Source organism: Phyllobates terribilis, unplaced genomic scaffold (genome assembly GCF_046119375.1).
Source record: "Phyllobates terribilis strain yellow unplaced genomic scaffold, ASM4611937v1 Scaffold_7__3_contigs__length_470593459, whole genome shotgun sequence".
Lineage (NCBI taxonomy): Eukaryota > Metazoa > Chordata > Amphibia > Anura > Dendrobatidae > Phyllobates > Phyllobates terribilis.
The window spans coordinates 76,108,093-76,130,972 of NW_027362767.1; the positions used below are offsets into that span (position 1 = coordinate 76,108,093).

The window sequence follows — 22,880 nt, forward strand, 5'->3', positions numbered from 1 at the left end:
AGGGCCCCACTTTCAGCTACTTGCAAATGTGACTTTACCCTCATTCACAAAGTTATATAACAATGAACTGGGTAGTTTGTTCAATGAATAAGATGCCGCCTTTGTCTGTACATAGTGATTCACTATATAGTGCCAAGTACTGCTCATATGAGAGAGTGACGGCCCACCGGAGGATTCTCCTGCTCTCCTGTGGGCCAGTCCAAGCCTGATGGGGACAAACTTGTTTGAGAAATCATGACTTTGACAGTAAAGTAAAATATAAATAATATGCTTCTTTTAACTGGTGGAGCCCCTGTATTACTGATTGGTTGTCTAGCAGCGCCTCTCTACAGTACAGTGCGGTATTACATCTACTATACTGATCTTTTTTTGAGCCACAATGAATTATTTCTTTCATCATCAGAAGAGGATGGCGTCTTTTTCTTTCTAGGACATTGTGTGGACTGTATGGGACCCTGAAGGAACTCCTGTCATCTACACAGAAAGTAACTTATAGAGATATTTTAGGCTTTGATACGCAATGACTTGCATCATCCGTATTACTTATCAGCTTAATGTTCTTTTTTCTTTCTTTTGGGTGGCTTTTTGAATGTTTTGAAGGAAATGAATGATTTTCCATAAAGTTATGGTCTTACGTTACAATATTTCATAACTCATAAGGGAAAAACACTTACCACATATCGACCCTTCATCGTCCCCTCCTGGGCAGTCTGGCTGAAAGTCACACACCTTTACTTGACCAATACATTCCCCATTACCACAAAGGAACGATGTACAGGTCGATAAATCTTCTTCTCTATCACCTGAGGGATAACACATGTCCAGCTTCAATTCTATATTGAACACAATGATTGACTGTTGAGAGTCCGAGTCGCAGATGGGACACCGCACTGGTGGACACAGACAAAAAAGGGCCCCTGTGCAAGAACAATATATGGGCCCTTTGCAGTCCAATATAATGCCCAATTCCACTGGATTTGGAGGTGGTAGTGACCCCCTATCTCCTGGGCCCCTGTGCGGCTGCACAGGCTGCACCAATGATATTTCTGCCCCTGGGGCACTGTACAGGTATGGTGTTATGGTAGGAGTTCTGAAGTTTTTGCAATGTAATTTTTCAGTCTCTATTGACTTTTAGAAGAAAATCTGCACCCATACAGAATCCAGTGATGCATGGCATGATGAGTATTGGTCAGTATGCCAGAAAATGTACAAAAACACCTCTACACAAACCTATGTCAGATAAAGGCATGACAATAGGATAAGTCCACATGATTGGCACTTAAATTCTAGTGTTATTGGTTAAAAAAATCATTTTTGTTAAAAATTTTGCACTGTTTAGATTTTACAGCCATTACGTATGCAGTACAAAGCTGGAAGTAGAATAGGTTAAATAGGGCTCTTCTTATATTTTTTAATGGATATTGTCTAGTCGAGGTGGCTGAACATGTGCAGTGCTTGCAAGCTCTTTCCAATACAGCTTGTAAGAACTATTGTAAAGCTGGCCTGATCGCTGAAGCGCACTGTTAGTTCCCGTTCTTGACCAGTCTCAGTGTCCCTGCGCGCCTATCAGAGAGGGTGTATATGATGCCACTGGTCTGATCTGTAAATCAAACACGAGCATTCACCCCAAGCAATCAGGAAGTCGGCTGACTGGGCAGCGCTGTGCTCATGAACAAACAGGACAGGTGTCATGGGTGTGTCAGGTGTAATAGATAGTCGCTCTGGATCTGGCTGTAGAAGGTCACTGCGCTTAGCATTACAGACGCCTTCTTAATCCTTCTGCCTTTAGTATCCAGCAGCGACCTCCCTCCTGCTGCTGATTGACACACCCTTGCCTGGGGTTTAAAACACTTAGTTTGCTCTAGGGAATCGCCTGTGATACTTCTATGTTCAGGCTTGGAGCACTAGCAGTCAGCTAGCGTCTTCTCTGGTGCCCTTGGAGGATAGTTGGCATTACTCCTCTGGTATCTGCTCAAGCTAAGTTTATCCCCTTTGTTTGTCTACCTTGTTGGCTTTAGTTTGTAGTGGGGCCTGACCAGTGCTCACCCCTCCCCCTCCCTATCTAGGGCCAAGCTCTACGGTCATCCAGGGTTTAGGGTTCTGCTCGGCGATAGGTGTGAAACCTATACAGGGACGGTAGGGTAGGCAGGGTGATATTAGATCTGCCTAGGGGTCTCCCTTTCCCTAGTGTTTGGGCTTTCTCCCCCTCATCCCTTCATGTTGCACTTAGTCTTTTCCACAGCTTACGTGACAACAGGACAAATATTTTAACAGTAAATTTGTGACTGATCTCATCAGTGCTTATCTCACAACACTGAAAATCTTCTAAGTTGGTTTCATTTTGAGGTGGTCCAAAATCAGCTAAGAAGATCATTCAGGAGAAGAGAGATAAGGTTAACATACCCAACAAGCTCACAAACAGATGCAATGTTAACTCATTCTGCAGTCTGCTATGTATAGTGATACACAGAGGCTACAGAAGCCAAACATTTGTAATGAAATCCTATTGCAACAATGTATTTAAGTGAAAAAAATGCCTTATATCCTTTTGCATAGCTGGGACTCCTTGGTGACATACATAGCTTTCTCTATATCTGTCCTCCTTTTCAGCTTTACCCCCTCAAGCAGATTCTGATTTTCCGCCGTCATGTAAATCCAATAAAGTAAGTTCATCCTGTTCTGTTCTTCAGTAGGGAACAATAATCATCTAATAATAATAAAATGCCCCAAGCTTCAGGACACATTGTAAAAATCAGTATTCTATTAGCATCTTTCCCCTTTAAATAATATATAGTGTCATTTAATTCATGAAACCTGGATGAATGCTGGGGCTAATGTACAACACAGCCCAGAACAGGGACAGATGCTTAGAATTAAGAACAGAGCTACTGGATCTCGGGATGCTTCATGGGATGTTATTGACATCTAATAAAGCAAAACTCAAGCAGACAATTTATTTTATAGACATCTGTGTATGTGTATTGGATATGTATGATGCATATATTACAGTATTTTTTCACATTCTATTCTGCATTTTCTGCTGTTGTGGGGTCCGTGTTATTTTGCTTTATAAAGCAGCTTTATGTTGTAATGTAATGCTTAAGAATAGTAATGAGTGAGCATGCTCGCCACTGCTTGGTACTCGCCTGAGCATCTCACTGCTCGAGATGCTTGGCGAGTATTTCCGGGTTGCTCGGCGGGAGCTCGGGTCTCCTCCCTGCACGTTTGGCGCTCTTTACAGAGCCAATTAACATGCAGGGATTGCCTGCCACTCACTGTAATGGCGCAGCCATGCTGGTTGTGGCGTTACAGTGATTGGCTGGCCGCATTGTGTCATCGGGTCTATATAAGACCTGGCACCGCTATGCTCGTCACAGTGTACCCCAGAATCAGGCAAAGTAGGGAGAGGTGCTGCTGAGTGAGGGACAGAGTTAGTGGTTGTTTTAGTGAGGTATACCACACCTATATATACATCTAAACTAACAGTCCTTCTAAGGACTAATCCAGCAACTTTTATTACTGGTGATAGCCGGAGTTAGGCAGGCAGAGTTTGTGGATGGTGTATACAGCACAATAGGGTCCATTGCACGTTCTGTCTGCTGCTGCTGGTACAGATATCCATAGCCCTACATATCAGGACTATTTTTTTTTCTCTTAATCCTGATTATTTGCTTAAAAAGCAATACAGTACACCATCTTACTGCTCCATTTGCTTGTTAGCAGAATACAGGCAGATTTTTTTTATTTTATTCGCATTGCTGTATTGTTGAAGCTGAGAAACTTTTCCATCATCAGACGTGATCCCATATTACTGCAGTAATAATACAGACATTTTGTGGAGCGTGCCAAATATTACCCTCCATTTAAAATCAGACAGCTGTGTTTTGTTGAACCTATTCACACTTGGTCACTGACCAATACCACATCTATAAGGCCATTTCCTAAAACCGTGGTCATCAGACGTGATCCCATATTACTGTGGTAATAATTGTGACATTTTTTGGAGCGCGCCAAATATTACTGTCCATTTAAAGTCAGCCAGCTGTGTTTTGTTGAACCTATTCACACTTGGTCGCTGACCAATGCAACATCTATAAGGCCACTTCCTAAAACCGTGGTCATCAGACGTGATCCCATGTTACTGCGGTAATAATTGTGACATTTTTTGGAGTGTGCCAAATATTACCCTTCATTTAAAGTCAGCCAGCTGTGTTTTGTTGAATCTATTCACACTTGGTCGCTGACCAATACCACATCTATAAGGCCACTTCCTAAAACCGTGGTCATCAGATGTGATCCCATATTACTGCGGTAATAATACAGACATTTTGTGGAGCAGGCCAAATATTACACTCCACTTAAAATGGTAAGGACAAGTGGCAAGGGACAGGGAAGTGGACATGATGGTGATGGTGCATGCAGAGGTCGAGGCCGTGGGCAAGATGAAACTGTGCCTGCTTAGGGAGCACAACAAACACCCACATCATGTCGAACTACCTTCCTGTCCCAATTACTAGGGGGCCGCGGAACACCACTCTTGAAGCCAGAGCAGTGTGAAAAGGTTATTGGTTGGATAGAAGATGATGCTTCCAGTCAGTTTGCCACCACCACCACCCTGTCTTCCACACGGTCAAGTCTCAGTAGCCATGAGTCTGGACCAATATTCCTCACCCTGATCCTCCTTCCTCCCACCATGCCAAGTGCCCGGAGACAAGTGATCCCACACTTGGACACTCCGAAGAGCTGTTCACTTTTCCATTTATAGATTAGGGCCTCTTGCCTAGCCCGCTTCAAGCGGGGCAAGAGGAGATCACATGTAGTGATGCCCAAATATTTGAGCAGCCACGGTCACACGAAGGCGACGGTGGGAAAGTGCAATTACTGTCGCAAGAGATGGATGTTGATGATGATGAGACACAATTGCCAGCAAGTCAGGAGGAGGACCAGGGTGCGTACGTGGAAGACAAGGTGGTGGACAATGAAGTCACTGACTCAACCTGGCAAGGTGACATGCATAGTGAGGACAGCAGCACACAGGGGGAGGGAGGCGTAGCACCACAACAGGCAGGAACAGGCAGTGGGGTGGCCACAGACACAATGCAGGCAACCGTTCCCCAGAACACCAACACGAGGAAAGTTGCCAGTCCAACTGTTAGGTCTTCCAGAGACCTAAAGGCCATTTGCAACATCTGCCAGGCCAGGATCAGCAGGGGCAGCAAAACTAACAGCCTGACCACCATCAGTGTCTGCAGGTGACACCACTGCCTGTTCCGCTATTGTGCATGCATGCCAATCCCCTGTCCATGGCGCAGGCGAAGATGCCACACTTACAACCATCACCGTCCACGTCCTTGTCCCCGTGCAGCGTTCAGTTGTCCCTACCCCAGTCCTTTGAACGCAAGCGCAAATACGCAGCCAATGCCCCACAGACCACACTACCTAAACTCACACATTTCTCAAATACTTGCACTTGAAATGTAGCCTTTTAGGCTCATGGAGACTGAATCTGTCCGCAACCTGTTGGTGGTGGCCGTCCTCGGTACTTGGACCCTGGGACGGAACACGTCCCCCCGATGCCGAAGATTGCGGGCCCTGGGTCAATCAGGGTTGCCCCCACATTCTACAGCTACTACATCACCTCCTCCTCCTCAGCCTCAATCTCTGAAATGACCACATCAGTCGGAAGCTGGAAGCACTGCAGCACAGCCTCAGCCAAGCAGCAACAGGCACTGCTGAATCTAATATGCTTACGGGACAAACCGCACACCTCTGAAGAGTTGATGAAAGCTGTAACAGAGGAGGCAGATCTGTGGCTTTCACCACTGAACCTACAGCCAGGCATGGTCATGTGTGGCAATGGCTGGAACCGGGTGGCGGCTCTGAAGCTAGGCAACCTCACACACATACCATGCCTGGCTCATGTGCTCAACCTAGTGGTTCAGAGGCTACTCAAAACCTTCCCGGATCTGCCTGAGCTGCTTGTCAAAGTTCCCCGCGTGTGTGCACATTTTCAAAAGTCACCTACAGCTTCCGCCGCCCTCGCCGTGCTTCAGGAGCATTTGCAGCTTCCAGCTCACCGGCTGGTGTGCGATGTCGCCACGCATTGGAACTTAATGTTGCAGATGTTGGGAAGGATTTGTTAGCAGCAGAGGGCAGTTCTTGAGTACCAGCTTCAACAGGCCCGTCGTTATTCAGGTCAGCCTCCGCACATAAGAACTGATGAGTGGGCATGAATGTCAGACATCTGTGCCATCCTCCAAAACTTTGATGACTCCACCAAGATGGTTAGTGGTGATGACGCCATAATTAGTGACACCATCCCGCTTCTCAGTCTTCTGAAATGCTCGCTGCTCACAATTAAAGAGGAGGCATTGCAGGCGCAGCACAATGAGATGGAGCAAGGAACCATACAGGGTGATGCCACACAGCCCAGCCTCGTCTCATCCCAACACGGATTGGGTGATAATGAGGAGGAGGAAGAGGAACGAGAGCTGTTTTCCTGTGCTACAGATGATACTACCCACACAACCGTCTGTCATACTATCTGTTCAGCGTGGATGGCCAGAGGAGAGGGAGAACGAGGAGGAGAATGAGGAGGAGAGCATAGACAGTCGTCCTCTTGGTCAGGACAGGGAAGACTTGGCTGTTACCAGTCTGGCACACATGGCACATGGTTCCTCTGACTTTCCCGTGACCCTCGCCTTGTACGACTTTTGGCCGACAGTAATTACTGGTTGGTCACACTTCTAGACCTACGCTACAAGGAGAAATTTCTATCTCTCCTTCCCGCGGCGGAGAGGTCTAGTAAAATATTGTAGTGCCAGAAGGCCCTTGTTGTGGAATTATTAAAAAAATTCCCATGTGAAAACGCTGGCGGCAGAGGTCACAGTTCCTTGGACAACGAAGGAGTACAGGTGAGGAAGACACAAATATGATGCAGCAAAGGCAGGGGAACGCTGTCAAAGGTGTGGGACAGTTTTCTCAGATCCTCCCAGCGCCCAGGCCCTGATGTGCGGGGTACTCTGACAAGGAGGGAAAAGTTTTGGAAGATGCTGAAGGAGTACTGTTACGCTCGCGCCCGGACTGACTGGCATGAGCGTGATTAGTGATCCCACTGTACCATGAACCGAGGAATGCCTGGAGGGGCGTAACTAAGTATCAACCCGATCCGACCAAGGTCGCACGGCGGCTTAGTCGACTCTGTGGACCAAGAAGGAAACGATCAGAGGGACCAGGTGCGACTCCAGGTCAGACCCCGGTCACAGTTGTTCACCCACACCGGGGAATGCAGGAACAGGCAGGTTAGACTGGCATACAGGCAGGTGGGTATTGGCAAGTACGGCTGGTATGCAGACAGGTGGGTACTGGCAAGTACGGCTGGTATGCAGACAGGTGGGTACTGGCAAGCACGGCTGGTTTGCAGACAGGTGGGCACTGGCAAGCACGGGTGGTATGCAGACAGGTGGGCACTGGCAAGCACGGCTGGTATGCAGACAGGGAGATACTGGCAAGCACGGCTGGAGTACAGACAGGGAGGTACTAGCAGGTTGGAGCGCAGGCTGGATAGGGTCCAGTACAGACTGGCAGACAGGTACAGAGCCGCAGATTCGGTAGACAAGCAGAGTAAAGCGAAACCGCCGGAGCAGAGGACAAGGCAGAGCAGAGAGGAACTGCTGGTGCGGTGAGCAAGCAGAGCAGAGCGAAAACCGCAGGTGCGGTGGGCAAGGCAGAGCAGAGCGGAACCGCCGGAAAGGTGGACAAGGCAGAGAGAAACCGCAGGTGCGGTGGACAAGGCAGAGCAGAGCGGAACCGCCAGAGCGGTGGGAAAGGCAGAGCAGAGAGAGGCCGCCGGAGCGGTGGGCAAGGCAGAGCTGAGAGAAGCCGCCGGAGCGGTGGGCAAGTCAGAGCAGAGAGAAACCACTGGTGCGGTGAACAAGGCAGAGCAGAGAGAAGCCGCCGGAGCGGTGGACAAGTCAGAGCAGAGAGAAGCCGCCGGAGTGGTGGGTAAGGCAGAGCAGAGGGAAGCCGCTGGAGCGGTGGGCAAGTCAGAGAAGAGAGAAACCGCCGAAGCGGTGGGCAAGGCAGAGGGAAGCCGCCGGAGCGGTGGGCAAGTCAGAGCAGAGAGAAACCGCCGGAGCGGTGGGCAAGACAGAGCGGAGCAAAACCGCAGGTGCGGTGGACAAGGCAGAGAGGACAGGGCTCTGTTCACATGGAACAGACTGGAAAATACAGGAAGACGGCTAGAACACAGGAGGAAGATACGGAGGAAGGGAAAAGGGACAAGCAGAACCAGATACACATAAGGTACTTCCTATGAAGTAGCGAGTGGACACAAAACTCACAAACAGAAGTACAGAGACAACAAGTTGGAGTTAGGTGCAGGTTCAGATACTGCAGGAAAAGGGAAGGTACGGACATGAGACAAACAGGTAACAGGCTAGGATACAGTTCAGACAGGAACTGCTACTGCAATGAGATACAAGAACGAGCCTGGGTATACAGCCCCCAGAGTGGCGGAAACAGACTAGAAGTCACAGGTAACAGGCCTGGGTATACAGCCCCCAGAGTGGCGGAAACAGACTAGAAGTCAGAGATAACAGGTCTGGGTATGCAGCCCCCAGAGAGGCGGAAACAAACTAGAAACAGGACAGGACCTGGCAATACAGTAGCAAAGACTAACTGAGTGAAGGTGGTGCTCAAGCATTAGGGGTGCGCCCACAGCAGCTATAAGAATCAGGAAGTAACCGGGCCGCCGCCCTAAGCAGTCAGTCAAGAGATATGCACACAGCATGAACTGGAGCAAGGTTTGCAGGCTGGACTGTCAGGTAAGATTGCGGTCTTGCATAGTGGGAGGTGGTGCACTATGCAAGCAAGCACGCCGCCAGGGATGTTACAAGTACCTTGCCAACCGTACCAACGTACTCCGTGATTCCTCTGTGCCTTATAATTATTGGGTATCCAAGCTGGACACGTGAAAAGAACTGTCTCTCTACGCCTTGGAGGTCCTGGCCTGCCCTGCTGCTAGGGTTTAGTCAGAGCGTTTTTAGTACTGCCGAGGGTATTATAACTGATAGGCGCATCCACCTTTCAACTGAAAATGCTGACAGGCTGACTCTTATCAAAATGAACAAGGGCTGGATTGGGCCAGACTTCTCATCACCACCGGATGATAGCAGCGAAACATAAAGTCAACTCCAGTGGCTTTTTTGGGGGGGTTTATTCCCATGCACCTTTTCACACCCAGACATGGGTATACGCTTCCTGCTTTTTCTATTTTCTGTTGTCCTCCTCCTTCTCCTCATCCTCCACCACCATATCAACAGGGTGACCGTGATACAACACCCACATAATTTTTTAAAGGGTGTGATGTCCGTAGGAATTTTTTTTAGAGGCCTACCTCTACAATTCTGTATGTTATACAGTATGTTCATGTATACTCCCCAGGAGTAAATGTTTTTCAGCCCATACACTTAGTGCAGGGGCATTACGAGTATAGGAGACCCATTCCTTAACAATAGTAACAATTTTTTTTAATGAGGACCTCCTCTACGTCTCTTCAAAGGGGTATTGGAGTGCGTTCAATTTTTTGCCAGCCCTTGCAGACACTGCATGGGCATTACCACTATAGGAGACCCACTCCTTAACAATGGTAACTTTTTTTTAACGAGGACCTCCTCTACATCTCTTCAAAGGGGTATTAGAGTGCGTCCAAATGTTTGGCAGTCCTTGCAGTCACTGCATACGCAATAACAGTATATGAGACCTGCTCCTTAATAATGGGAACATTTTTTTAACTGAGGCCCTCCTCTATGTCTCTTCAAAGGGGTATTGAGGTTTTTCCAAATTTTGGGCAGGCCTTGAAGTCACTGAATGCGCAATAACAGAATAGGATTCCAGCTCCTTTATAATGGGAACATTTTTTTAACTGAGGCCCTCCTTTATATCTCTTCAAAGTGGTATAGGAGTTTTTCCAAATTTTGGGCAGGTCTTGCAGACACTGTATGCGCAATAACAGCATAGGAGACCCGCTCCTTAATAATGGGAACATTTTTTTTTAACTGAGGCCCTCCTCTATGTCTCTTCAAAAGGGTGTTGGGGTTTTTCCAAATTTTGGGCAGGCCTTGCAGTCACTGCATATGCAATAACAGTATAGGGAACCCGCTCCTTAATAATAGGAACAACAAAGCATAGCCAGCTGATGGCCCTCTAACAATAGTGAGGGCCGCCAGCTGGCCCTTTAACAATAGTAAGGGCTGCCTGATGGCCCTATAAAAATAGGCTTTGTGACTTTCAGAGTCCCCCCTTCATAAATGAAACAGGATGTGTCTGATCACGTCGCACACACCATATGGGCAGATAAGGTAGTAAAATGTTATTATATTTACCGGTAAATTTATTTTTCACCGTTGACAGGAATGCAAAAACGCATCAAAACGCTACATGTGAACATAGCTCAAGGTGTGGAGGAGCATTTTTTGGGGGGTTATTTATTTTGACTTACATGAAAGTCATTACCCTGTAAAGAATGTTCCTTAACATTTTTCCAGGAAAATCCATTTTGGTTTTGTTTTTGTATGTTTTATTTTGAGTTCGTAAAAGTGGCGTAATACTCTGACAACATTGTTCACAGCAGTGACCTGGGAGTCAGAGATGCTTTCAGGAGTCTTCCCATGCTGTTCCCATGTAATTTCAGCACTGTTCCCATCGATTTGGGCAATTTTTAGGCCTCCTGCAGACCACCGGGGGAGGGGGGGGAAAGAGCGCAGGAAAAATGAAAATGCTCGAGTTTCCCATTGACTTACATTGGGCTCGTTGCTCGGGTCAAGCACCCGAGTATTACGATTTGCTCGACCCAAGCAACGAACACCCGAGCATTTTAGTGCTCGCTCATCACTACTTATGGACAGATAAATAACACAAGTGATAGGAATGTGGTCACATGTTCCTTAAAGGGGATGTCCAATTCTGCTCACTTCCACATCAGGTGCATCTCCACATACTCTATCTCCCAGGACGCGTACTCCAGGGAGTAACTATAGCAGGTGCAGGGGTTGCAGTCGCACCCTGGCTATGTCCCTTTTATCAATATAAGAAGATCAATACTAATAAAAACCTGTGAGGGAGTGAGGGATCTATTAGAGATCTTCCATTGGAGACAGAGACCATTGTTAAATATTTATTATGGTTAATCATTTTTACTCTCAGTTCGGTATCGGAAGGTTTGCAGACATGACACTTAGGTTATTTCTGTACACTTAGTTTAGGGCAGATGGTAGAACCATATATATAAAACAGGTGCTATGTGGGACATATCTCCTCCCTACTAACCAAAATCCCACAATGTCTGTCCGCTATCTCATCCTTCTTCACTGACAGATTTCTAAAACCTAACATTGGTAAAACTGAATTCATCATCTTTCCACCGTCTCACTCAACCCCCCCAACTGACCTATCCATCAAAGTCAATGGCTGCCCACTCTCCCCAGTCCCGCAAGCTCGCTGCCTCGGGGTAACCCTGGACTCTAACCTCTCCTTTAAACCACATATCCAAGATCTTTCCACTTCCTGCTGACTCCAACTCAAAAAATATCTCCCGGATTCGCACATTCCTCAACCACGAATCTGCAAGAACACTAGTGCACGCCCTCATCATTTCCTGTCTCGACTACTGCAACCTCTTGCTCTGTGGCCTCCCTTCTACCACTCTCGCACCCCTCCAACCTATCCTAAACTCTGCTGCCCGACTAATCCACCTGTCCCCCCACTATTCCCCAGCCTCTCATATCTGTCAATCCCTTCATTGGCTCCACATTGCCCAGAGACTCCAGTTCAAACCCTAACCATGGCATACAAAGCCATCCACAACCTGTCTCCTCCATACATCTGTGACCTAATACTTACCTACACGTAACCTCCGATCCTCACAGGATCTCCTTCTCTACTCTCCTCTTATCTCCTCTTCCCACAATCGCATACAAGATTTCTCCCGTTCATCCCCCCCTACTCTGGAACTCTCTACCCCAACACATTAGACTCTTGCCTAAAGTGGAAACCTTCAAAAGGAAGCTGAAGACCCACCTCTTCCGACAAGCCTTCAACCTGCAGTAACCCTCGCTCCACCATTCGCTGCACGACCAGCTCTAACCTCACCTACTATATCCTCAGCCATCCCCTGTAGATTGTGAGCCCTCGCGGGCAGGGTCCTTGCTCCTCCTGTACCAATCGCCGACTTGTATTGTTCAAAATTTATTGTAATCGTTTGTGCTATGTATATCGCTTTCACATGTAAAGCGCCATGGAATGAATCACACTATAATAATAAATTATAATAATAATATAAACCATGTGACAAACAGAGGAGGGTCTCTCTTCCCTCACTTCATTCATTAGAGGGTCTGTATGCTGAGCAGCTGACATGTACTTCTAAAGGACTAACCCACATGCCCACAGTCCTGCAACATCTTCGGTCATGATATTGATACAGACAGATGCAAACTACCATTCAGGAGCCAGGGAAAAAAGAGGAACAAGGTTTAATCTAATGAGCTAATTATGGACAAATGGGCAATCTCTTGTAACTACTTCACTTATTTTATGTTTTGCTGCAATGATTCTTTTTGACGGACAATCCAAAAAAACACTACATTTTTCTATTGTGACATTTTCTTTGGAGTATCGCATTTGGTAAGAAGTCCTGAATAAATAAATATACAAAATAAGTATATTTAACAACCATGCTTTAAGTTGTGCCACCGGCTTGTATCATCCATGTGTCTGATTCCAATGAAAGTGCATGTAGAGGTGCATATGTTCTGTATGGATGAAAGGTTGACCCTCATTGTCTATTGTAGACCCAGTCAACCTCATTCTGACAATATATTTGTAGGGAGGACTTAAAAATAAATCTCTAGATTAGAGACAAACTGTATGTCAAATGCAGAAGTTCAAGAAAAGTTCATATTCATTTCATTGTTTAGACTGAACATTTGAAAGCAAATTAATTAAAAAATTAAAGGGAGTCTGCCAGCCCAAAATAACTGTTCAAACAAAGCACAGGTGCTCGGTGCACCTTACCACCTTCTTGTTTTCTATCTATCTCCACCCTTCTTTTTGATTGACAGCTCAGGTTTTACAGGAGCCATAGAAGAGCGGAGATAGGTGGAAAACAAGTAGGTGGGAAGCTGTACTAAACTGTTTAACTGCGTCAAGAATGCACTGAGCTCCTGTGCTGGGTTGGAACAGTCATTTTGGGTCTACAGACGCCCTTTAGGCACATAACCATCACCAATGCATGTCTGCCAATATTCAATCAATCTGTGATTTGATATTACAAAACCCTAGTGCACGCCCTCATCATCTCTCGTCTCAACTACTGCATCCTCCTACTCTGTGGCCTCCCTTCTAACACTCTTGCACCCCTCCAATCTATCCTAATGAAAAGAATTGGGAATCCGTAAAGAGGCAGGGAGTTTCAGCTTGTACGCCACTGGATTAATTTGGTTCAAAATCTCGAAAGGACCGATGAACCACGGGCCCAACTTGTAAGATGGTATCTTGAGACGAACATATTTGGAGGAAAGCCAGACCTTGTCTCCCGGACGAAACAGAGGCAGATCCAGACGTCTCTTATCAGCATGCTTCTTCATCCACTCGGAGGACTGAAGAAGCGCAGGTCTAGTGTCTTCCCAAATCACCGAAAAGTCACTGACGAGAGACTCCGCGGCAGGATGGTCCACTGAAGAAAAGACGGGAAACGGAATTCGGGGGTGTCGACCGTAAACCACAAAGAACGGAGACTTAGCAGAGGACTCACTCACATGGTTGTTATAAGAAAACTAGGCCCAAGGCAGAAGTTCTGCCCAATCGCTTTGGTGAGCGATGACAAAGTGCCGAAGAAAACTGGTAAGGATCTGATTAATACGTTCCAACTGATCATTGGACTGAGGATGATAGGCAGAAGAAAAAACCAAAGAGACATCCAGCAGCTTGCACGTGGCTCTCCAGAAGCGAGAAGTGAACTGAACTCCTCTGTCCGAGACAATGTGGAGGGGTAAGCTGTGGAGACGAAAGATGTGACAGATGAAGTCCTCAGCCAGCACAGGTGCGGACGGAAGACCAGGCAAAGGAATGAAGTGAGCCATCTTGGAGAAACGGTCAGCGACCATCCATATAACGGTAGAACCGGCAGATACCGGAAGATCAGTGATGAAGTCCATAGGCACGGGGTGAGGAAGAAGACGACCATCTGAAAAGTGCCTAGGTATCTTGTTAAGGGCACCGGAGGAACAAGCCGCGACAAAATCCGCAACATCCTTGCGCAGAGTGGGCCACCAATAATGTCGGGCAATGAGCAGAAGCGTCTTCCTCTGGCCGGCATGACCAGCCAGTTTGGACGAATAACCTCAGAGTAAGACCCTCTTCTGATCCTGAACCGCTACCAAGGTCTTACCAGAAGGTAGATGAGACAGGTCAAACAGAGCAACAGTCATTATTCTGGAGGGGTCAATGATGTGTAGAGGCTCCTCCTCTTGGTCGGTAGACAGGAAAGGCTTGTTTAAGAGAGGCAAAGGCACTTTCCGCCTCGGAAGTCCATTCCCTGGGATTTGCTCCTTTACGGGTGAGAGCAGAGATGGGAGCACTCCGGGAGGAGAAATGAGGAATGAAGAGGCGGTAATAGTTGTTGAATCCCAGAAACCACTGAATAGGTGTAACATACCTGGCGGCGTCCTTGCATGGTGGTCCATCTCCCACTGTGCAGGAGCGCGCACTTGATCTCCAGTCCAGAATGTCTCTCTGGCTTCCCTCCATGCTGTCTGTTTGTGTCTGTTTCTGCTGCTTAAGGGTGGCGCCCGATCACTTCCTGCTTTTTGTACCTGCTGTGGGTCACACCCCTTGTGCGTCCTCAGCCTATTGCTGTCTGTCACCTGGTATATAGCTCAGCTGCTCCCATCTATCCCTGCCTGAGCATAGTGTTTCATTCAGTGTGTGCTTGCACTCTGAAGGTGCCAGGTCCCGTTCTTTGTCTCCTGCCTTGCGGTATCAGTTCCCGTGTCTGAACTGAGTCCTGTCTATGTCTCCTGCCTTGCGGTATCAGTTCCCGTGTCTGAACTGAGTCCTGTCTTTGTCTCCTGCCTTGCGGTATCAGTTCCCTTGTCTGAACTGAGTCCTGTCTATCTCTCCTGCCTTGCGGTATCAGTTCCCGTGTCTGTACTGTGTCCTATCTGTGTACCTTAACCTGCAGTCTGTACTCGTTCCTTGCCTGTTCGTTCCGCCTTCCTGGAGGCTGTATTTCCAGGCCAGTCTGAACACGCTCCTTGCCTGTTCGTCCTGCCTCTCTGGGGGCCGTATTCCCAGACCCGCTCCTGTATCCCGCTGCAGTGTCGGTCTCCTCCGTACACTCAGTTACTGTCTGAACTCTCTCCTATCCTTTACCTGTTTTGCCTCTATGTCCGTTCCATTCCTTTTTCTGCAGAGTCTGAACTCGTACCTAACTCCTGCTCGTTGTCACTGTACTTCCGTTTGTGAGTTTGTGGTCCACTCGCTACTTCTCTGCAAGTACCCTGTGGGTATCTGGTTCTGCCTTTCCCTTCTAGTCTGTTCCGTGTGAACAGAGCCCTGTTCCCACCGCGTCTGCGGTTTTCGTTTTGCTCAGCTCTGTCAGCCGCGTCTGCGGTTTTCGCTTTGCTCAGCTCTGTCCGCCGCGTCTGCGGTTTTCGCTTTGCTCAGCTCTGTCGCCGCGTCTGCGGTTTTCGCTTTGCTCAGCTCTGTCCGCCGCGTCTGCGGTTTTCGCTTTGCTCAGCTCTGTCCGCCCCGTCTGCGGTTTTCGCTTTACTCTGCTCTGTCCGCCGCGTCTGCGGTTTTCGCTTTGCTCTGCTCTGTCCGCCGCGTCTGCGGTTTTCGCTTTGCTCTGCTCTGTCCGCCGCGTCTGCGGTTTTCGCTTTGCTCTGCTCTGTCCGCCGCGTCTGCGGTTTTCGCTTTGCTCTGCTCTGTCCGCCGCGTCTGCGGTTTTCGCTTTGCTCAGCTCTGTCCGCCGCGTCTGCGGTTTTCGCTTTGCTCAGCTCTGTCCGCCGCGTCTGCGGTTTTCGCTTTGCTCAGCTCTATCCGCCGCGTCTGCGGTTTTCGCTTTGCTCAGCTCTGTCCGCCGCGTCTGTGGTTTTCGCTTTGCTCAGCTCTGTCCGCCGCGTCTGCGGTTTTCGCTTTGCTCAGCTCTGTCCGCCGCGTCTGCGGTTTTCGCTTTGCTCAGCTCTGTCCGCCGCGTCTGCGGTTTTCGCTTTGCTCAGCTCTGTCCGCCGCGTCTGCGGTTTTCGCTTTGCTCAGCTCTGTCCGCCGCGTCTGTGGTTTTCGCTTTGCTCAGCTCTGTCTGCCGCGTCTGCGGTTTTCGCTTTGCTCAGCTCTGTCTACCGCGTCTGTGGTTTCGAATTTGTCTCCCAGTCTGTACTGGACCCTACCCAGCCTGTGCTCTAGTCTGCCTGTTCCTGTATTCCCCGGTGTGGGTCAACAGCCGTGTCCGGAGTCTGACCTGGAGTAGACCCTGGTTCCTCTGCTCGGTTCCTCCCTGGTGCACTGGCATCGTACGCCGTCGTGCGACCTTGGTCGGATCGGGCAGATACTTAGTTACGCCCCTCCAGGCACTCTCCGGTTCATGGCACAGTGGAATCACTACATAAACACGCACACGCCAGTCAGTCCGGGCGTGTGCATAACAGCATGCTCAGGCCATGGTTCCCGTTGAGCCCCACGGCCTTCGCTCTCTGAGAAGTTTTCCAGCGAATACATGCATTAAAAATAAATAAATATATATATATTTTTTTTTCTCAGCTGAGTTCCAGGCGAATTACGCACCCGTCCAGATGGATCTATCTGCTCTCGTTCCTGCGGATCCGCCACGTTACTATGGGGATCCAAGACAAAGTCGTGCATTTGTGGAGCAATGCATGCTACACTTCAAGTTCTACCCTCTATGTTTTCCCACCGATCGGGTTAAGGTGGCATTCATTATGTCTTACCTGGCGGGTGATGCCTTGGAATGGATCAACCCCCTATATGAAACACAGGATCCGATCCTCCTGGACCTAATGGCCTTCCTGGTGGCCTTTCTAATGGTCTTCGATGATCCTAACCCGGAGGCTCCTGCTGAAGCTTCACCTCCCAATATCCCGGAGCAGCCCCGATGGGTAATGTGTGTGGGTAGCGCAATAGTCCTCCAGCCCAATGAGACTACTGCCCACCCAGAATCCTCACAGGGTGACTACGCTTCCCGGAAGACTTCTCCCAACCTCAAGAGGCAGTCCAGATGTGCTAGACGTAGAGGCAAGCCGTCACGCCAGGGTCTGTCCTCCCTGAGACCTCCTGACCCCAACCTTGAAGTCCCTACTGAAGCTTCATCTCCCTGTATCCCGCAGAAGCCCCAACGGGTAATGTGCGTGGGTAGTGCACCGGTTCTCCTGCCCGAAGAGACTTCTGCCCATCCAGACTCCACACAGGAGAACTTTCTGCACCCGGCATCAGATGCTTCACCCACTTTAACCGGTGTGCATGTCCAAGGATGCTCCAAAACTGTGGTTACCTCTGAGTCTGTGCACCTCTACTACCTGGCGGAGGACCCCCTGTTGCCTCCTGAATCCTCCGGGATACCACTCGATGACAAATGGAGAGAGACTTCTCTACACTCGGTACTCGATACTTTGTCCGCTTCGTCCTGTGAGCCTGACAATGGGTACCCCAAAGTGGTAGTTACCCCCGAGTCTCTACACCCCTCCGACCAGGCGGAGGACCTCCAGTTGTCTCCATAACCCTTCGGGGTGCTACCTGGTAGCGAAAGGACAGAGACTCTCCTATACTTTGTACCTGATACCTCGCTCGCTTCGTCCAGTGAGTCCAACCTAGTGTACTCCGAAGCAGAGGTTACTCCCGAGTCTCTACACCCCTCTGACCAGGCGGAGGACCTCCAGTCGTCTCCAGAACCCTACGGGGTGCTACCTGGTAGCGAAAGGACAGAGACTCTCCTATACTCTGTACCTGATACCTCGCTCGCTTCGTCCAGTGAGTCCAACCTAGTGTACTCCGAAGCAGAGGTCACTCCTGAGTCTCTACACCCCTCCGACCAGGCAGAGGACCTCCAGTTGTCTCCAGAACCCTTCGGGGTGCCACCTGGTGGTGAATGGACAGAGACTTTCCTATATCCTGGATCTGATACCTCGCCTGCTTCGTTCAGTGAGTTCGACCTTGTGTACTCTGAAGCAGAGGTTACCCATGAGTCTCTACACTCCTCTGACCAGGCGGAGTACCCCCAGTTGTCTCCAGAACCCTTTGGGGTGCCACCTGGTGGTGAATGGACAGAGACTTTTCTATACTCGGTACCCGATACCTCGCCTGCTTCCTCCAGTGAGTCCGACCTAGTGTACTCTGAAGCAGATGTTTTCTCTGAGCCTCTGCACTCTTCTGACCCGGCGGAGGACCTCCAGTTGTTTCCTGAATTCTCCGGGGTACCACCAGATAACAAAGAGACAGTGACTTTTCCTCATTATGTACCTGATAACCTGTCTATTTCTTCCTGTGAGCTTGACAAGATGTACCTCGAAGCAGAGATTACCCCCAAGTCTCTGTCCCCCTCAAACCCGGTGAAGGACTTCCAGTTGTCTCCTGTACCCTCTGGGGTGCCACCTGAAAATATGTGGAGAGAGACTTCTTTGTGTGCTGTTCCTGGTACTCCACCCGTTTCGTCTGTTGCTAAGGATGGCAGGATAGGAGGTAGCATCCTAGCTAACCAGATGGGATCAATTTTTTCTGTGGACAGTGGAAGTGATCTCCTTGAAGTGAACGACTGGTCCTCGAATTCCCTGCGGAAGATTCTGGCAGGCCTGAAGAAGAGGGGGCGTAAGGGGGGGGGTACTGTAACATACCTGGCGGCGTCCTTGCATGGTGGTCCATCTCCCACTGTGCAGGAGCGCGCACTTGATCTCCAGTCCAGAATGTCTCTCTGGCTTCCCTCCATGCTGTCTGTTTGTGTCTGTTTCTGCTGCTTAAGGGTGGCGCCCGATCACTTCCTGCTTTTTGTACCTGCTGTGGGTCACACCCCTTGTGCGTCCTCAGCCTATTGCTGTCTGTCACCTGGTATATAGCTCAGCTGCTCCCATCTATCCCTGCCTGAGCATAGTGTTTCATTCAGTGTGTGCTTGCACTCTGAAGGTGCCAGGTCCCGTTCTTTGTCTCCTGCCTTGCGGTATCAGTTCCCGTGTCTGAACTGAGTCCTGTCTATGTCTCCTGCCTTGCGGTATCAGTTCCCGTGTCTGAACTGAGTCCTGTCTTTGTCTCCTGCCTTGCGGTATCAGTTCCCTTGTCTGAACTGAGTCCTGTCTATCTCTCCTGCCTTGCGGTATCAGTTCCCGTGTCTGTACTGTGTCCTATCTGTGTACCTTAACCTGCAGTCTGTACTCGTTCCTTGCCTGTTCGTTCCGCCTTCCTGGAGGCTGTATTTCCAGGCCAGTCTGAACACGCTCCTTGCCTGTTCGTCCTGCCTCTCTGGGGGCCGTATTCCCAGACCCGCTCCTGTATCCCGCTGCAGTGTCGGTCTCCTCCGTACACTCAGTTACTGTCTGAACTCTCTCCTATCCTTTACCTGTTTTGCCTCTATGTCCGTTCCATTCCTTTTTCTGCAGAGTCTGAACTCGTACCTAACTCCTGCTCGTTGTCACTGTACTTCCGTTTGTGAGTTTGAGGTCCACTCGCTACTTCTCTGCAAGTACCCTGTGGGTATCTGGTTCTGCATTTCCCTTCTAGTCTGTTCCGTGTGAACAGAGCCCTGTTCCCACCGCGTCTGCGGTTTTCGTTTTGCTCAGCTCTGTCCGCCGCGTCTGCGGTTTTCGCTTTGCTCAGCTCTGTCCGCCGCGTCTGCGGTTTTCGCTTTGCTCAGCTCTGTCCGCCGCGTCTGCGGTTTTCGCTTTGCTCAGCTCTGTCCGCCGCGTCTGCGGTTTTCGCTTTGCTCAGCTCTGTCCGCCCCGTCTGCGGTTTTCGCTTTGCTCTGCTCTGTCCGCCGCGTCTGCGGTTTTCGCTTTGCTCTGCTCTGTCCGCCGCGTCTGCGGTTTTCGCTTTGCTCTGCTCTGTCCGCCGCGTCTGCGGTTTTCGCTTTGCTCTGCTCTGTCCGCCGCGTCTGCGGTTTTCGCTTTGCTCTGCTCTGTCCGCCGCGTCTGCGGTTTTCGCTTTGCTCAGCTCTGTCCGCCGCGTCTGCGGTTTTCGCTTTGCTCAGCTCTGTCCGCCGCGTCTGCGGTTTTCGCTTTGCTCAGCTCTGTCCGCCGCGTCTGCGGTTTTCGCTTTGCTCAGCTCTGTCCGCCGCGTCTGCGGTTTTCGCTTTGCTCAGCTCTGTCGCCGCGTCTGCGGTTTTCGCTTTGCTCAGCTCTGTCCGCCGCGTCTGCGGTTTTCGCTTTGCTCAGCTCTGTCCGCCGCGTCTGCGGTTTTCGCTTTGCTCAGCTCTGTCCGCCGCGTCTGCGTTTTTCGCTTTGCTCAGCTCTGTCCACCGCGTCTGCGGTTTTCGCTTTGCTCAGCTCTGTCTACCGCGTCTGCGGTTTCGAATTTGTCTCCCAGTCTGTACTGGACCCTACCCAGCCTGTGCTCTAGTCTGCCTGTTCCTGTATTCCCCGGTGTGGGTCAACAGCCGTGTCCGGAGTCTGACCTGGAGTAGACCCTGGTTCCTCTGCTCGGTTCCTCCCTGGTGCACTGGCGTCGTATGCCGTCGTGCGACCTTGGTCGGATCGGGCAGATACTTAGTTACGCCCCTCCAGGCACTCTCCGGTTCATGGCACAGTGGAATCACTACATAAACACGCACACGCCAGTCAGTCCGGGCGTGTGCATAACAATAGGCTTCCACCCCTCAGGTCGGGGCCACTGTAAGATGGCAGACATCTTCTCCGCAGTCCAGTCTCAGAGATGATATACCTCAAAAATGGCAGGGTGGTCTGCTCAAACAGGCATTTCTCGTACTTGGCATACAGGCGATTCTTCCGGAGCCTTAGCAGTACCTGACGAACATCCCTCCGGTGAGAGGGCAGATCGGGGAGAACACCAAGATAGGTACACCACCACGCAGGAATACAGGAGATCTCGGAAGATGTCGTTCACTAACTCCTGGAAGATGGCTGGAGCATTACAGAGACCGAAGGGCATCACGCGGTACTCGTAGTGACCATCCCGTCTTCCACTCATCTCCCTGGCGAATCCGGACCAGATTGTATGCCCCATTAAGATCGAGCTTAGTGAAGATCTTTGCTCCTTTTAGGCGGTCAAACAACTCCGAGATGAGAGGCAGGGGGTACTTATTTTTATGGTAATCTGGGTTAGGCCTCTATAGTCAATACATGGACGAAGAGAGCCGTCTTTCTTTTTGACGAAGAAGAATCCTGCTCCAGCCGGAGAGGTAGATTTCTGGATAAATCCCCTAGCAAGAGTCTCTTCTATGTACTCAGACATAGCACGGGTCTCGGCCAGCGACAAGGGGTAGAGTCGCCCTCGAGGAGGTGAAGCACCAGGTATTAGGTCGATGGGGCAATAATACGGCCTATGAGGTGGTAGTGTCTCTGCCTCCTTTTTATCAAAGACATCCGCATATGACCAGAAGGCTTCCGGCAGGCCAGGTAGGCTAGCTGGAGTAGACGGAGGTCAAGCAGGACGAACCGGAACCAGACTGAACTTATAACATTCCTGACCCCAACGGAGCACCTCACCTGAGCTTCAATTCAGAACGGGCTCATGTATCTGTAACCAAGGCAGGCCAAGCAAAAGGGGATGAGAGAGACCAGACAGTACGTAAAAGGAGATCCTCTCCGAATGTAGCATTCCCACCCGAAGAGTGACAGGCTCAGTGACAAACAAGATAGTCTCAGAGAGAAGCTTTCCATCCACAGAGGAAACCGCTAAAGCATCAGCCAGGCGTATGGTAAGAACAGCCTGTTGAATGAGGTTCACAGCGGCTCCGGAATCCAGATAGGCAGTCTCGAAGAAGCGGATTTCACCACAGGTAACCGAAATGTACAGAGTCAAGGGCAGAGAGGAAGAACTTTTGCCTAGGACGACCTCTCCGAGCGGTCCTAGACACTGGAGTTTCCCGGTCTCACCGGACAGGAGCGGATAAGATGCTCTGTACTGCCACAGTAGAAGCAACTCCCCTTGGCACGGCGGATCTCCTGGCGAAACTTGACCATCTTAACTTGGCCTATTTGTGTAGACTCTGGAGAAGACACAGGAGGGAATGCTGGTTGCGACACTGGCCTTTGGAAGGTTGGTGCGAGGCGCAGGGGTCATCTCTCACGGGTCGCCTCCTTAGAACGCTCTTGAGAATGGATGTCAATCCATGTAGCTAATGACACCAGGTCGTCCAGAGAGGGAGGTATGTCACGACCGGCTAGCTCATCCTTGATAAGTCCGGAAAGGCCCTCCCGAAAGGTGGACACCAGAGCCTCATTGTTTCAGGCAAGTTCAGATGCAAGGGTGCGGAAAAGCACAGCATATTGTCCCACAGAGAGACTCCCTTGGCTGAGTCGGAGAAGAGAGGAGGCAGTCGAAGACTTTTGTCCAGGCTCATCGAACACCTTCCGGAAAGCCGCGAGGAAGGCCTGGACATCAGACACCAGAGGATCCCCTCTATCCCACAGAGGGTTAAGCCACGCCAACGCCTCTCCGGTGAGATGAGACTTGATGAATGCCACCTTGGCCCGGTCGTAGGTGAACTGGTGTGCCAGGAGCTCAAAGTGCAGCGTACACTGATTTATGAAGCCTCGACATAGGGCAGGGTCACCACCAAAACGTGGAGGCGCAGAAAGCCGGGGTCCAAAGCCGGATGCCACAGCCCCACTGGGTTGAGGTGCCGCCGGAACGGATGCCGCTCG

The 22,880-nt window shown here is 50.0% G+C and overlaps 1 protein-coding gene across 3 annotated transcripts in view; it reads right to left on the reverse strand.

The window, feature by feature from the left end:
* LTK (leukocyte receptor tyrosine kinase) overlaps positions 1-22,880 on the reverse strand; it is a 237,231-nt gene that overhangs the window by 61,963 nt on the left and 152,388 nt on the right. For all 3 annotated transcript variants that reach the window (XM_073638809.1, XM_073638808.1, XM_073638810.1), the window contains exon 6: positions 675-803. In XM_073638809.1, the coding sequence (XP_073494910.1) occupies positions 675-803 (129 nt within the window). The remainder of the gene's footprint in view (positions 1-674; positions 804-22,880) is intronic.